The 16663-nt window shown below is 42.9% G+C and overlaps 1 protein-coding gene across 43 annotated transcripts in view; it reads right to left on the bottom strand.

The window, feature by feature from the left end:
* SOX5 (SRY-box transcription factor 5) overlaps positions 1-16663 on the bottom strand; it is a 612816-nt gene that overhangs the window by 153179 nt on the left and 442974 nt on the right. For 40 of the 43 annotated variants that reach the window (XM_072923570.1, XM_072923583.1, XM_072923589.1 and 37 more), the window contains one exon: positions 2853-2939. The exons of 2 other annotated variants lie outside the window; for them this stretch is intronic. In XM_072923570.1, coding sequence (XP_072779671.1) covers positions 2853-2939 — 87 coding nt within the window. Of the gene's footprint in view, positions 1-2852; positions 2940-4938; positions 5078-16663 lie in introns of those variants that run through there. One more of the 43 variants, XM_072923607.1, reaches the window with a different exon arrangement.

Below are 16663 nucleotides of genomic sequence, written 5' to 3'. Positions count from 1 at the left end.
TGTCTTTAATAAAATATTACTACTTTCTAACTTAAAAGAAATCACACTAATAGAAAATTAAGTCTTCCTCTTCATCTAGCTTTCTTTAATCTCTCCCAGATAATAAAACTCAGTGGTAATAACATAGACTTGGGCATTAACAATATGTAGCCTAGGGCTGAGACTTTTTGCACATGATGTACTAAAACTCCCCCAGACCTAATGAAAAACACAACGAAATTTTGAACAGTTAAATGGGAAAAACTATTCAGTGGGTAAGACAATTGGGCAGCACAGCTCCTAGTGCTGTCCACATTCCAGGGTGTATTAATAATAAGACAGTACTTTAATGGGGGTTTCCAAATATCACTAATAGAGAAATAAGGGGTGGAAAAAAAGCAGCTGCTGGGCCGAGTGTAGAGAAAGAAGTTAATTTTAAAAATCACAACTGGAAAACCTTGTAACTTAGAATGACAAAATCATTTTGTAGCATAATATATGTGTGTTTGTACACGTGTGTGTGGGTACAGAGGAGCTCAACTTGCACACCTTTCCTGCTGCCTCACTAAACATAGCTGCAATACAGCTGAGCCATTGTTTATTGGCTGCTCAGGGTTGATGGTGCCATGAAAACCACATTCCTGGGCACTAAATAATCAGCCTGCCTGACCCCCCAAGAATCTGTAAGTCAAATTCATTTACCCCCAGAGGGCAATGCTCTATTGTATCCTCCCTCCTTTCTAGCCACCTAGGAACAATGGACAATAATTGCAACTGTCACGGCAGTCAGTAGGAAAAATAAACCAGTGCTTGTTTTCACAGCTTACTGCCAAACTTGATCCAAACACCTAATAACCATGCCCCCAACCACAGAACCACAGTTGCACTAAAAAGCCTCAGATGTGAGGCTTTTGAACAGAGCTACAGAACAATAACTCGACTTGTGTTCAAAATATAAAGCTAAAAACCAAAAATTAAAGCAAAGAAAAGTCTTCTTTGAGGCTGTGCTATTGCTCCCCATCCTCTCCCCCAGGCATGAGTGAAAGGACTGTTGAATTTCTCTGGTGGTAGCACATATCTGGCTGCTGCTGCTTTCAAGTTTAGCTTGTGAAAGGGAAAAAGAGGGAGAAAAAAGATTGTACTCCAAAAGAAAAAGATCATAGGCACAGGGAAAAGACCACCTTCTCAGTGCACAGCACTCTTCAGAGCAGCTCTACGGAGTGCAAAGGCACTGGAGAATCACCGGGAGTCCTTCTAAAGGTTCCAGTGTGTCAAGAATTAAAGAGGCTGCACATGCTGTGCAAGATCTGCTGAAATACATACCCAAAAGTGGGTATGAAAGATGTCTCCACATACTCTGTCCCTGAAATAGCTTAAAGATTCATCAGTTTGTGGCAAAGGATGATGTCATTTTGAAACAATGTGCTTTTAAAACCCAGAACTCCCAGGTAAGCCCAGTGGCTGCCATTCCTCTTTAAGACCTGTTGCTTTACACACATGGAGCAGGAATGAAGAACCCAGGATTTGGCCCTCTGTAGCAGTAATCATCACCATCATCATCACAGCAGCATCTCAGCCTATTGGGGACTGGACCACTACATTCTGCTATAAATTTATTCTACATATATAATGTACATTTATTTTTTAATTACGGCCTCCTAGGGAGCAGTGTGGGGAAACAAGGGGAATATTTTCCTGTTTGGGTAAGTCAGTGGAATAGCACAGGCTAATGCTAGTGGCTTACCAGTGACAAGTTGGAAGGCCCATATAATTAGAATATGTTATTTTTTTTGCATCCACACCAACCCAGGTGTGAGAGCATCTTGTATTGCGTGCTTTACTGAATGCTGCCAACCCCTTGTGCACAGGGTCCTTAAACCTGCCAGGCACAAGGATTGGGAGCCTGCCTGAGTGAGGATCTCTAGACCAGGGACAACATTAGCAAGTAAACATTCCAAAAGTAATGGACAGAAACTAAACCCTGTTTATAAAAATGGGAGACTGGCTTAATTTTAATTTCATTCTACTTTCACATTTCCAAAACAACATTGGCTTGGGTTTTGCTACTCCAGATGTACACTGATATAAACGGGAAAAGAATCAGAATCACTGTTTCTTTTCAGAGTGATAATGGCTGCTCTGAAATTTACAGGTTTTGACATGTGTATTTTGAGTGAGTTTCTCATCATAAGCATTGCAGAGGAATTATAAAAATATTAAATTACATGAAAACAAACAACCACAGGTTCCCTAAAATGACCTCAGATATATAAAATGGGGAAATATCTTGGCAAAGCAGAAACTACTGCTGCTGGAGAGTGGTCAAATTTTGTCATTTTCCTTCTGGAGTACGGCTTTACAAGAACATGCTTTAGTGCACAGATGTTGTAAGCTGTCTTTTAAAATCTGCACTAGCTAATTTCAGTACCTAGAGGTATCATTACACAAACTTTGCTCTTTTTATTCTGCCCTACATTCAAAAAAAGTAGAAAAAAAAAATCGACATCATCAAAGTCTATCCAAAAATAAACAAGGAAATCAGATCACCCTCAAATTTCAGAAACTGAGGTCGGCTATACTCTGGTACCACATATGTCTGACACTGACTTTTTTTTTCCCTTATCCAGCAATAGGATGTGCTTGTTTATAACAGAGAACAATATATGGAAGAAAAGCTTAATGTAAATTCATTCACTAAGGGCAATATACCATTTCATTGATTTATATTATCACAGATGGGAGTGCATACATCTCATTTAAACCCCAAATTACCATGTTTGAAGGGGAGGGGAAGAGGAGTAGACAAAGTTCCATAAAGCCAGCGCTATCTGTATATTCATTCTTAATTTCCTTTAGCAGAGAAACAGCGTTACCTTTTATTTCTCCAAAGTTCCCTGATCCCATGGCAAGAAGCTTGTCTTTCCAGTCCTTTGATAGTAGCTTTTCAATACTGGGAGTTTCTGAGTGAAGGGGGGGAAAAAAAACGTAAGCAAATCAACATGACTGTCTCCACAACAGAATTCATTAAAAGTCTATCTGCTAAAAATAAGGCCAACCCTATTCTGGGCCCCAGTTCGTAATGACTTCATCAACAAACTGATAAGCGGAGAGGGAAGAGAAAAAAAAAAGGGGAACAAAAAAGAAAAACACTGAATGTGTTTTGTCACCGGCTGTTTCAAAACCATTAGCTTTTTCCTCTAGTGGAACAAAGCTCCAGTAATTCTGTATTACAATGGGCACACATAAACCTGCAGCTCATTGTTTTTAAATTTGGTGAACAAGTTGCTGCCTATAATGGATGCCTGTAAGTTTCTGGGTGTTAGTCTGCAGTCAAAAAATAATTATGTTGATAAAATGCGGAGTAAAGAGAGAGAGAGAGAGAAGCAAAGAATTAGCTCCTAAATCTGCTACATGTAATTATATCCCTCTGAGTCTTTACAATTACATCCACTTTATAATGTGTGTTTAAACATCGTGTGGTGGTAAGCACACTGTGGAAAGATTTTCTGGTAACACACGCATTTATAAATAATAATAAAAAGTTGGATATGGAAAAAAGCTTTTAAAGACTGCAAAATCCAGAGGGAGAAAAGGCATTGCTTAGAATGGAAACCCATTATTTGCTCATTTCAGATTCTATCACTTCCTTTAAAAATAAAATAAAATATATTTGTTCGGTATTTTCAGGAAAAATGCAGTGAGGATGTGGATGGGTCTGAAATTTATGTCTGCAACGCTTGTATTCTGACCTCTTTTTTGTGTAGAATTTTAATGCATAAGTAAATATAAATGCTAATAAAATTCAGAGAACATTAAACTCAATTCCAAACAATGTAATTGTATATTCTTGTCAGCATTTAGATGGGTACACAATTACAATAGCTTTCAATCCCACGATTAGCACTGCATTCAGTTAGAAAATGGAGTGTACTAAAAGATAAGTGTCCCAGTATGTGCTATCTAAATAACAATACCCACACTTATTATCGGGATCTAAGACATATACTGCTATTCTCCACATTCGTGTTTATGTGTATTTGTATTTGTTCAGGCATTTGTTTACCCCCTACCAGGAGCATAAAGGGACTACATGTTAACTTATCAAAGGGACCGTCTGGCCTAGAGACCATACAATTATTAGCAATTGGTTAACTTTCCCCACAGTAAAAGCCATTACGAGCAACCTTCATTATCTCGTTTGGCTAATTCCACCTCCTCTCTGAAGCAGCAGCTCGGAGCTCGGAGGCGCTGCGGTTCCTCGGGGCGGCTCTGCCGGCTGCGCGCTCCCGTGGAGCCCCCGCCGCTCAGCGAGCCCGGCCTCCCTTAAACCGCAGGGCAGCACTGATGGCCCAGGGAACCACGGTCTCAGGGATGCTATCCTGCATCTCACATAAACCTGTGCGCACGCAGGCAGAAGGACAGGCAGACACCCGAGCCGGGAGCAGCCCCGCGCCCACATCTCGCCGAGAGAGCAGCGACAACCTTCGGATGCCACCGACAGCACAGGAGGGTGTTTGGTTCCGTTCGGGTTCTGTTCACCTGACAGCATCCCGATCTCATTTCTGTGCATCCGCGGGCGCTCCCCGGGCTAGCCCGAATGAGATTTCTCCGCTAGAATCTCTAAAACTTGTCTCTAATGTCACGAAATTCTGGGGATGCCGCGCGGAGCCCGGTCCGTGCGCGGCTGCTGAGTCGGAGGCGCCGCCGGGCTCCGGGCCCTTGCCCAGCTAGTGCTCAAGTTCGTCCGTCCCCTCGAAGCACCCATGGAGGAAACCATTGCCCACAACGTGAATAGGTCAGATAAACACTGCCCCTTTTCCTTGTTTCCTTTCTTAATATATATTTTTAAAATTACCATTCCTCTGTGTTTTTCTGAAAACTCCGGAACAGCGTGTAAACAGGCCGGAGCTAATGCGGCATTTACGGCGGAGAGCCGTCAGTCTTTAAAAGCCAACAAACCTTCGCAAAGCAGGAATGCGGCAGTAGGGATCCATTGTGAGCTGACAATGGGCTCCGGAGCCTCCAGGCACCAAAAGCAGCCCGTCTTACTTTTAAGCCCATTGTCGACAAAGTCCACGACAAAGTTCTTCCCTCGCGGTTAGACAAAATACTCGCCGTGGTACGCTCGGAAAGAAGCGCAAGTCTTGTACCTAACTTGCCGCCTTAAAGCTACAGCAGCCGCTCAGTAGCCGGGGCTGCCAGAGCCCCGCTGCGCTGGCCGCCGGCATCCCGGCCTGCCCTAACCCCTGTTTGCCTGAATCCCTGTTTGCCGGCATCCCTGCCTGCCCGAATCGCTGTTTGCCGGCATCCCTGCCTGCTCTAACCCCTGTTTGCCTGAATCCCTGTTTGCCGGCATCCCTGCCTGCCCGAATCGCTGTTTGCCGGCATCCCTGCCTGCTCTAACCCCTGTTTGCCTGAATCCCTGTTTGCCGGCATCCCTGCCTGCCCGAATCGCTGTTTGCCGGCATATCCCTGCCTGCCCGAATCGCTGTTTGCCGGCATCCCTGCCTGCCCTAACCCCTGTTTGCCTGAATCCCTGCCTGCCCGAACCGCTGTTTGCCGGCATCCCTGCCTGCCCTAACACCTGTTTGCCAGCATCCCTGCCTGCCCGAATCCCCGTTTGCCGGCATCCCTGTCCGCCCGAACCGCTGTTCGCTCGCGTCCCTCCCTGCCCGAGCCCCTGCTTGCCCCCGGCTCGGTCCCGGTGTCACTTTCCGGGGACTCTGAGCTCTGTGGGTGCAAGCGCCCGGCCGGAGAGCTCGAGTTCCATCCCAGCACGCTGAGCCCGCCGGGGATGCCGGCAGAGCCGCGGACGAATAAGGGGGGGAGGAATGAATGCGGTAGACAGCCATGTATCAATGACTGAATTTCTGCGAGAACGGTAAAGATCTCAGTAAGAAAACACGATTAGAGATGTGAAAGGCCAAATGGCAAAATCCCAATAGTAACAATGCATCTGTTCATTAATGTGTGAATATGAGTAATATGAAAATTTAACACAATTATAAGCCCCCTCAGAAATCCTGATGGCATAAAATAGATTGTGGTGATCTATTCAGTGCTTCCCCTGTTGAAATACCGTATATTAACTATTCAAAATAATATTATATAGATTTTTTTTTCCTTTAAAAACCCCCAAGCAATCATATTAAATTCATGTCCTAACTTAGTCTCAAACCTCTCTTGATCTGAACTGCCATTTTTACGTAAGACACTTCAAGAGAATTTTGACACAGAATCAGAAAATAATCGTCCTTCTGCTAATACTTAAAAAGAACTTTAAATCCAAAAGATAATAGCTTCCCCACCCCTATAGTTTTACAGAGCCAAAGGCCTAGATTAGATTACAGCTTGTTTAGTTCTATTATATACCATGTTAACATACTGTACTTAGATAAAATATGCTATTCATATACTCAGCTTATAACATTTCAGTAACTGCTTGTGAAATACCTTATGCACCATGTCTTGGAAAGAAACATTTATTATGCCATTTGTGTAGCCCATTAAACAAAGATTTGAAATTTGCACATCTTAAATAAAAATAACTGTTTAAAAGGTTATGACAGTAGAGGTTCCATGAATTATACAGAAACAAAGTCATCCTTTGTTCAGCTTTTTTTAGACCTGATTGGGAAAATGATGCTCTCAAATTAAGAGAAGAAATAAACACTATCTCTTCTTTGCAAAGCAGGCAGTCTCTGGATTCATTGGAAAGTCAGTAAAACTTTTAATGCTCGCACATATAATGCGCAGCTTGAAACCAGGAAAGGTGGCCTGCACACAGAAACTGCTAGTCCTGATCCCTACTCCAATTGTCCCTCTCCTCCTAAATTCACCAAAACCATGCTTTCTACATGCAAAATCCGAGCTATATTATGACAGATTTTGGATGTGCATCAGAACAGCTATGTATTTCAAAAAGCTACACATGGTGTTCTGAATATTCATAATGCCTCCTAATTCAACCTTTGAGAACCCCTTTCCTTCTTCCAAGCCCCACCTGAGCTAAGAATCCTCCCCATTACCTATCTGCAGTGTACGTCCTATGGCACATAGTAAACAATCCCAAGTCACAGCACAGGATGAATACATCTGCAAGACTTGTTCACAAGTTGTTTGTGAACAGTAATTCATTGATGTTTGACATTTTTGTTCCAGACACACTATATTTTTTTTACATAGTGTTACGTGTTTTAGATAGCATTATGTGTTGTTGCAGAAGAGGATTACAGAGAAGGCACCAGCGAGAAGGATTGAGACGGAAAGAACAGCAATCATCAACTAAAAATTGGCCAAGAGGCATCCGACTGAATCACTATAGATACAAATTAATCCACAAAATGATTTCTCATGTCTCCATTCAACGCATTCATCAGTCATTAGCTCTTTTTAGAGATATTTATGGCACCTTTTGTTTTCCTTTTTTTCCCCCCACCTCTGTTGCTTACATACACTTGACTGCATCATTGTGTCTGGCAGTGCCCACTGGTGAGTGCCCCCAGTGCCTGTGCCAGCAGCTCCTTGGTGCCCCCCCAGTCCTGTCACCCTCCCTCTGCTCCAAGCACCATCCACACTGAACTCTCTCATCCACAACAATGAGTCTTGGAGACTGACGCCAGCAGCCAGGAATTCTCACACAGACCTTGGGCACATGGAATGAAGCTACCTTCCTTGGAGTTGTGAGTCCTATGTTCACTGCTCTGATCTGCACATATGGATGTACCTATACATCCATCATTAAACTACTGGAAAGCAAATTATCTCAGTAAATTAACATTAAATAGCTTTTTAAGCTGATTTTTGGTATGCTAACAAGCACGTCATCTGAAGTTTTCACACTGGGAAAGGAGCAGTATGTTTCCAGGAAATGAATGAGGCTACAGAGCCATAGTAAGAGGGAAGCACAGTTTTTATCACAGTCTGCTAGACTTCTGTTGAATTTAGTCTACTTCCTGAAGTTCATTTTTTTTGAGCATTCCCTTTGGGAGTGGACCTAATCCTACTCTCAATTCAGTGGCAGCACAGATACACATGTACCTGGACCTGCCTGGGCAGCCTTCCAAAAACCCAGTCTCAACAGCACAGAATTGCCTTCAGGCCTAGCCTCTCCAGTAGCTCTTTCCAATTCATGCTCTAGGGTCACAGTCCTAGAAATCCACTTATACAAGCTTAGAACAGTGCTTGGTGCCAAATCTCTATTACCTCTCTCTGCTCCTGCTGATTATTTACTGAAAGTAAACTTTGGTCTGATGCAGCTGCCTGCTTCTAGAGAAAGGCACCCAATCCCAATGTGCTGTAACAAGGTGAGGAACAGCTCTCCATGAGGCATGTCCAAAATAGCCGTATTTGGAGAAGAAATGAGAAAGCCCTGATGTTACAAAGAGACAGCTATGATCGAAAGGCAGGAGGTGGTGTAAGCTGACTACAAGTCAAGAGGAGAAGTGTGAGTCCTGGAGCCCCCCACTTGCAGGGTGTCTGGATGCCCAAGGATGAGTGCCCTCCCAAGGAGGTGCCCAAAGGGTTCCCTCCTCTGTAACCACAGCAGATCTTGCCCTGGGCTGAGAGCGAGCTACTTCTTAGAAAAAAGTAAAAGGAAGACATTTGGCGTTGGCAAGGATAACAACATGAAGTGCAGCAAGAACAGAGAGAAGCCAAGGATTGCTCAATGTCCAGCCAGACCACCACGCATTTCCTGCCAACATGAGTTATTCCTAAAGGAATGAGTGGCCACAAATGATCATGAATGAACTTCAACACTGCCCAATACACCTTCCACTTCTGGCAAGCACCTTCCTTTGTATTAATAAAGCACTGGCAAACGCTGAGCTGGCACCCATTTTTCACCTTTTTCTTCTGCTATGGTCACAAATACGTTCCACCTGTCAGTCACAGTTCCACTCAGCATTCCTGCAACCCTCACCTACCAACATGCCACCCCACTGGCACCCTGTTCTGTGTTCATGCACCACAACAAACCCTGTCTGGTCTAAACCAGTAAATGAAATTAAGGGCAGATTTCCACCCTGCTTTTAGAAGAGCAGAGAAACACATTTCTTCTTTCTCTTTTTATGCCCCCATTTTTCATTAAGAAGCTCTTCCCTATACAAAATCAGAAACAATTTTTGTAGCAAGGAACATAAAGCAGCTATTGTGAAGAAATGGTTGGTATCAGCAGGTTACATAGACATGCAGCACCTGCATACACATATGGTTCTCCATCAACAGAATCATGCTTTTAGGGAACTACTTGCAGCTAGGCAAGACACTATGAATCATGAGCAGGCACAAAACAGAATGTATTTAAATTTGGAAATCAAAGACCACAGGAAGCACTGCAATTTTTCACCAGTCTAAAAGCAGTTTAAACTTTTGGAGCAGACACTAGGAAACACTTCTATAAACATAAATGTTGTTCAAATGTGGGACATGGTTGCTTAGGTGTGATACGCAAAAATATGGTGTTGAGTACAGTACAACCTGGGGCTTCTCTTGACTGGACAGAAAGCAGCGTGCTGTTAGGTTCTGTGGGTTTGGGGTTTTTTTTAATACACAAAATGTTTTTTAGTCTTTGGGCACAAACTCACAGAGCAGAACCAAACACACAGGTTACAGTATTAGGGAGCTGTGGTGCTCTCGCCAGCACATCACAGTATGACTCTTACTGCACCACTCCATCACGACCACGGTGCAGAAAACAGCTGGGCTGCGTATGTCCAAGCCTACTAAAAAGCTCCATTCTCTGGCAGAGATAACCAGCCCTCCTGCTCATGGAATCTCCAGTCCCACCCTGGCCACATGTTAGCTCACATAGCTTTTCATTTCAGAGGACAAAATCAACTTCTGTATCCACAGATGATTGTAGTCACCTGTGGTGCACAACGACATTGGGTTACCATTGCATTCTTGTTGCACACAGTGCCTAATTTTGTGTATGCTCAAATATACACTTGTTTTCAAGTTGTTTGCTCTCTTTTGCAATGCCCATCATGCTGCTTTGATTAATTATACGCTGTACGAATGATAAGACATTTTTGTTGCCATTCTAGTAAAAGAGCACTGCTTTTTGTATTAAAAAAAAAAAAAATCACATAGCCAGAAAAGGTTCCATAGCACCATAAATAAATTAGTTAACATTTCAATATCCAAACCAATAATCTACGAATGCCACCAGAAACATGATTCCACTCTCCCTGCAAATATACAAAGCAATTATTTTCACAACTGCTCACCAATGCCTACTGCCAATCTCACAAGAAAGTTACCTAAAACCACGAGGATGTTTATTAGGAGAAAAAAGGTTAGAGTAGCCTTTAGATACACTGAACTACCAGTTGTTAAAATAACTATTGTCTCAGCATATTGTGCAGTCAAGATGGCCATGACACAGAGTGTCACCACACAATTTCAGAAGGCTTCACCCCAAACACAGTAACACCTTACCTCTTCAGAAAGCTTTACCCCAAAAACACCTTACCACTTCAGAAGGCTTCTGGAAGCTGCCCACACAGAGGAACACCATACCTCTTCAGAAGGCTGCAGCAGCTGCCCTTCTTGTCCTTCAGTCCAGCCTTTTATAGCCCTGATGTTGATGCACTGCACCTGTGTGCCCTCTGTCCCCTCTGGGGTTGGTCAGTGCACCTGGGCACTCCATGGCTGTTCCCTTCATGCTGCTCATCTGTCCTGCACAGCTGGAGCCAGTCAGGGATGAGGCTGGGCCACAGCCCCACTCCCAATCACCACAAACTCTGTGCCTACAAGTTATTTCTTGAGATTTATCTCTTGGGCAAACCACAGCACAAGGCAGGAACACATGGCTAGGCAGGAACACATGGCTAGGCAGGACAGGGAAGAGCAGGGGGACTTCTTAAGCTAGATTTGAGACCAGAACCAGCATCTCAATCAATGCCACCTTCAGGAATAGCCAGGCTGTTTGAAATTTTTATAGTCCCCATCACCTGACTGCATTTGCAGTTGCTCCATCATCTGTGTGCTTTTCAGGCTGTCCTGTCTCACTGAGCAGTCACCCACTGCAGGAGCAGTGTCACACTCACACTGGAGATGTTCAATGCCAAGACATCACAGCAGCCCTTCAGCCTTCCAGAACGAGAGCCCATGTTCATTTAGGGGTTACACAGGCCACAGACAAGGTTTTCTCAGCTTCCATCCTCTGCTGGTATACAGCCTCAGGACAGAGCCTGCTTCCAGATGGGAAAAATTCAGGCATTTCTCAAACTCTCTCTGTCAAACACTCTTCTGGACTGACACTGAAGAAGCCCATCTGAAGCTAAAATATCTGAGAAAACCACCTCTTTCATGAGCATATTCCTGAGCCAGGGAAGAAGCCTGCATTCCTGCTCTCACCTCCGAACAGGGAATTCCAGCTCCATCTCTGTTATGTCTAACATGCTAACTTGTCGAGTATATACTTCATTGCCTTACCTACCGTAGTGACAGCAGACCCCACCAAGGCTAACAGGGGTCTGCTAGTAACCCTCCAAAGCACAGGGCTGCTGTGCTTTACCACTGCTGTGCTGTTCTTTTTGTAAGCTGCTGTGAGATATCTGCCACCCCTTCCCTGCTGAGGGCATGAAAATCATGTTTGTGTGCCAGGGCAGCTGGGGTGTACTCCACTCACACCTCCATTCATCTGCCCTTCCACACCAAGCCTGGAGACACTCTTGGTTGCCTCATATTTATATGGAGGCAGGGCAGGACGACCCCACATTATTCTGCAAAAACAACTGGAAGAGTGCAGTTTGTAGTCACTGCTCAGTTACCCTCCATTTAAATATCTGTCCTGAAACCAGCCACAGTAGGATGTGGCTGGTTCAGATGCAATCTGCCTTTCCCATTTTCAGTGGTGATGCCTCAAGTTTGGCTTTTATATTTTTCAGATTCTGTGCTGCTTTGGTGTGTAGTTCTAAGCTTCATATTAGGGGATGCTGAGCTCTCTTCACAGAGCAGGGAGACAAAACAATTCCTTCTCAGCTGGGGACCAAGGACAAATGATACAAATCTCAGGCCCAAGAGCACAAACAACATGGGTTGAAGAGAGGAAAAACAAGAAGGATGGGACTTCAAGGGCTGGAATTGGACAATGAACTCCAAAATGCAAATGGAGCAGAACTGATCAAAGTGAGAGACCCCGTGAGCGCTCGTGCGTTTTATGCCCATTTTGGTTCATCTTGGGTGTAGCCTTGGCTGGGCTCTTGTGCTGCCCAAGGTGGATCCATGGAGGAGATCCTTTTAATAAATCCCTGCTTTATTCTTTAGCTCTGTCCAGCCTCTGTTCTAGGTCAGCCTTCTCAAGGCATTAGAAGAGCAATGGTGTCCCCCAGAGAAGGGCTCTGGGAAGGGTGCAGGACATCACACAAAGGACAGTACACCTTCTGTCACTGAAATTCGTGGGCATTCAGTGCTTTGGATCCCCAAAGGCATTCAGGAGCACAAATCCCATTCTGGAAAGGAATTAGGGTCCTGCAGCCTTTGGAGATCTAGGCCAGGGAGTTGGCCCAAAGAACACATTCTGCCAAATGAGGTGTTTCACTGGCACAAGCCTTGCTTGAATATCTTTTTCTGCACACACAATATTTAGGATGATTCCAGCTCCCCACTAGCACTAACTTCTTCACCCCTAATTAAATTAACATGCAAGAATGAAGTACATTTTTGAACCTTATCAAACTTTAAATAAAACAGAAGTTAATTTTTTAAATGTGCCCAGTTCTTTCCTAATGTGCAAAAAATACATACATGAAACAGAGTAATTCACTTTCAAACACCTGAGCAGCAACACCTTCTTTTTTAATTGAAGTTCCACCAGTAGGAATCCTTATGAAAAGAAGGGCAACAGTGAAGTAAAAAAAAAGCCCTCTCCTACACATGAAAAAGGAAGAATTCTGTCTTACTCTGTGTTCTCCAGCTTTCTAATGCCCCTTTAATTCCTGGTATCTCTAAATGAAAGAAGGAATTGATTTTCTCAGGAGTGGTCCACCCAGCAATAAAAGTGTTTCAGATGACAGAAGGAGGTAGCATTCTGGGCTTCACTAAAATCCTGAAACCACAAAGATATTTTAATATTTCCAGAGACTATTTCAAGAGTAACAGCATAAAACCAAAGACATCGATAATTAAATAACATTAAATTTCACTTCAGTTTTGTTTTTCTGTCTCAGCTGGACTGAGATACTCCACCAGAATACATATTCCCCTGAAATACATTTTTGTATTAGTGCTAGCAACCGAGCCAGTCTCTAATTAAAGGGCCATAATATCTTGTCAATATTAACAGAGGGCCATGTTTTTTGCACATCCTTGATAAATAAGAGGGATTTAAAAAAGGCATTCAATGATATGACTATACACTAACTTTTTTATAGGTATTGATACATAATTAAGGATGTTCTAGGGACATTTCATGGTTTACACTTTGACCAAAAAGATTGTTATGCTGATCTGTCACTTTTCAAGTAATTAAATGCATTATTGAACAAACCCTAAAACAGAGCACGAAGAGCCCCCAAAACTATGCAATCTAAATTACCATAGAACGTAAATTGAGAACTACATTGTTTGGCTAGAATTCCAGGGAAATCCTTGCAAAGCTCTACCACTCCACTTCTGAAATCCTAAATTTAACAGCAGCAGTGCAACCCTTCACATAAAGTTACAACAGCATTCTTACCTGAAAATCTCAGAGCAACTTACTTAAAAATGGAAAAAAAAAAAAAAAAAGAGTCCTGAAGTGCTGGTAATTTTCCTCAAAATGAAAAACGCAAGGATTATGTGTGATGAAGCTGAGGAGACAATTTTCTATATAGCCCATCTTTCAGCCCTGGCCACTGCTGTCACTTCCCACCACCAGGAACCAGGCAGCTCTGCCCTCGGGAGGATGGGCTGCCAGGGGAGCTGGTGATCTCTGGAGCTCCTCACCCTTCAGCCTTCCTTACCTGTCCTGAGAAAGAGTCTGATTTGGCAATGCAACTGAGCAATAAAGATAAACAAAGGGGAAAAAGTAAGCAGAACAAGCATCCTTGTCAAAAAGTTGTAACTTGCACTACTGAGGGGTGTGGGGTTGTTCTGGGATAGCTCTCACTATTTTGGGAGACAAACCCAGGCAGCTCCCACAGGGCATGCTGGTTCCCTGTGCCCATCCTGGAGAGCAGTGGGGTGTGGAGCTGCCAGGGCAGAGCCCTGCTTCCCAACGGAAGCCAGGAAATATCCTGCTGCAGCTGTGCTTGTTACTGACATAATCATCAGCTCCCACCCTCCTCCCCCACCCTGTTTTTCCTTTTTTTTTTTTTTGTTTTTTTGACAGCTGTCTTCCTATCTTCCCAACAGGTGCTATTAGGCCCTGAACAATGGCGAAGGCTTTTAAGCCACTGCTGTTGACAAGTGAAAGGGAACAACAAATGGCTCAGTAGTGCTCTTCTCCCAGGGTCACTCAACCAATGGTAATAGTTATTATTTTTATTTATTAGCTCTGTGGCACTGTCCTCCATTGTACCTCCTACAACCTGCTCTTTCCATGACAGTAAGGAGCTTTTTAACTTTTAATAAAAATGGGCGAGCGCTTAGCTCCCGAGTTGGCTCTTTCTGCAAAGTGCACAGCTAATGAACATTGTCCATTTGTATCTGGATAATTTATGATGCCAGCAGAGTGGAGGTGGGGAGGGCTGCATCCAGATATGGCCATTACTTACTCTGCCAAGAGTGACAACGAGAGCAAGGGGAGCTGGAAGTCTGACAGAACGAAGAGGATCTCTCACCCTTTATTTGGGGCTTTTTTTCAGGATAATTACAAGATTAGCAGACAAAAATGAAATCCCGTCTTTTGAGGTTGATGCAATTTTTCTTTTCCCTCCTTAGCATTTTGCTGACTGCATCATAATCCTCTTCAGAGAACAATGGCAGGTGGAAGAAAAGTTAATTTTCCCTTAAATGAAAATGACTGCACCCATTTAAACAATGCACTCAGAAGTGTTACTGCCAGAAGAAAAAACTGTGCCAAAATGTTTTCTGGTCCTAATATATTTCTGATTCATATATATTTACTAGATGAGGTTACTTAATTAATAAAATGTTATGCAACAGAGAGACCCTATTAAATGCAGCCCTGTGCTGTCACTGTCCTGGCAAACCAGGTAAATATGAAGGAAAATCAGGCAATTCCATGTCCAAACAAAATCAGTAAATCAGCAAGCCACCTGGAAGCACAAATACACTTGAAAGTTGAAAATTTAAAGCTAAAAGCCATTAAAATACTGACATATTGTGGAACTGGTTGGTTTAGAGTCATGCATTACCTAGCAAATTGATGTAATAGTATGTACATCTTTTGATCATCTGGACCTATTTATTTAAATTATAAGTTGACATGATTGTGTAGTGAAAGGGCTAGACATCAGATTGTGGATGTACTTCCTAGAGAAAACGTGTAGTATTATAATTTGAACCTAATGATAACATTGAGAGAACCAGAAAACACTCATTAGGGATGTTAATAAAACCATTGAAGGAATTTTAAAAATTGAAAACAGAAAACTGAAAAGGGTATCTCCCTGAAACAACAAAAACTCCACACAGGCCCAGATTTCTATTCTTTTTCAAAACATGATAGACTGTTTTACCACTGGAAGTGAAAATTAAAGCACATACGCCTGATGCTAAACAACTACACATCTTGAATTCCTCTTGCACAATGTATGTGAACACAAAATCTCAATCACCCGATGCCAGAAAGACAGGAACAACAATATTATTAATAACATAAAAAAAAAGGTATGCTATAAATCAAAGCTTCTGAAGTACTGGCAGTTTCAGAGTAAATCAGACTACTAGTTGTGGTGTAAATTATATTTGCATGAAATCATTATGTCAAATTAGGAAGAAATTATTAAGGCTAATGCCATCCTTGGACTTGCCTAAAATAATCTCCCAAAACTTGCACACAGGTTTCTCTGCTGAAGTACAGCATTCCATCTGCCTTGACAACTCGTTCTGTTTGTTCTCACTTGTCTTCATTCATGGATTTTTTGGACTCTGTTATTTTCAGCATAAATAGGGTGAGGAAATACATTGAGTTTCCTTTTGATCAAGCATTTTTTTTCTGAGTTATGGAATAACACTGAGATACACGGGTGGTTCAGCCATGTAACAGCTGTGACAGGTAATCCCCAAACACCCAACAAGAAATCAGAGAAAGTCTATTATGCACAGCTCTTTAACATAATAGTTCTAGACAAGGGGAAAGGAAAGTCAGAAAGTAAAAGCAGAAAAGTCAAAGAGGGAAAAAGAGAAGGGAGATGAAAATAATGATGAGAACAAGCCTAAGAAAGGGGCCTCATTTGTCACAGTGCACTGAAGGAGAGGAGAGTCAGGGCAACTCTGCAACCACTCCTCGGCTATTGAAGACTGGCACCAACATGGAGCCACTCCTCAGGCAGCAAACATAGCTGCAGCAGCCTGGGCAAAGTGAAACAGCTGTGAAACTTGCCAGAAAAGACAACAGGATTTAGACTGAAGCATCAACTATGCCTTCAAAACACTGCCAGAATGCCAAAGAGAAAGCACATTTTTTTATCATATAGGAATCTCACTCATACCCTGCAGCAGAACTTTCTCAGACTACTTCAGAAAACTTAGGACATCCTTCATTCCTCTTAGGATGATAGAACTTCCT

This window comes from Taeniopygia guttata, chromosome 1A (assembly GCF_048771995.1).
Source record: "Taeniopygia guttata chromosome 1A, bTaeGut7.mat, whole genome shotgun sequence".
NCBI lineage: Eukaryota > Metazoa > Chordata > Aves > Passeriformes > Estrildidae > Taeniopygia > Taeniopygia guttata.
Note: the sequence above shows the minus strand (reverse complement) of the source record. Positions and strands in the feature narration are given on the sequence as shown.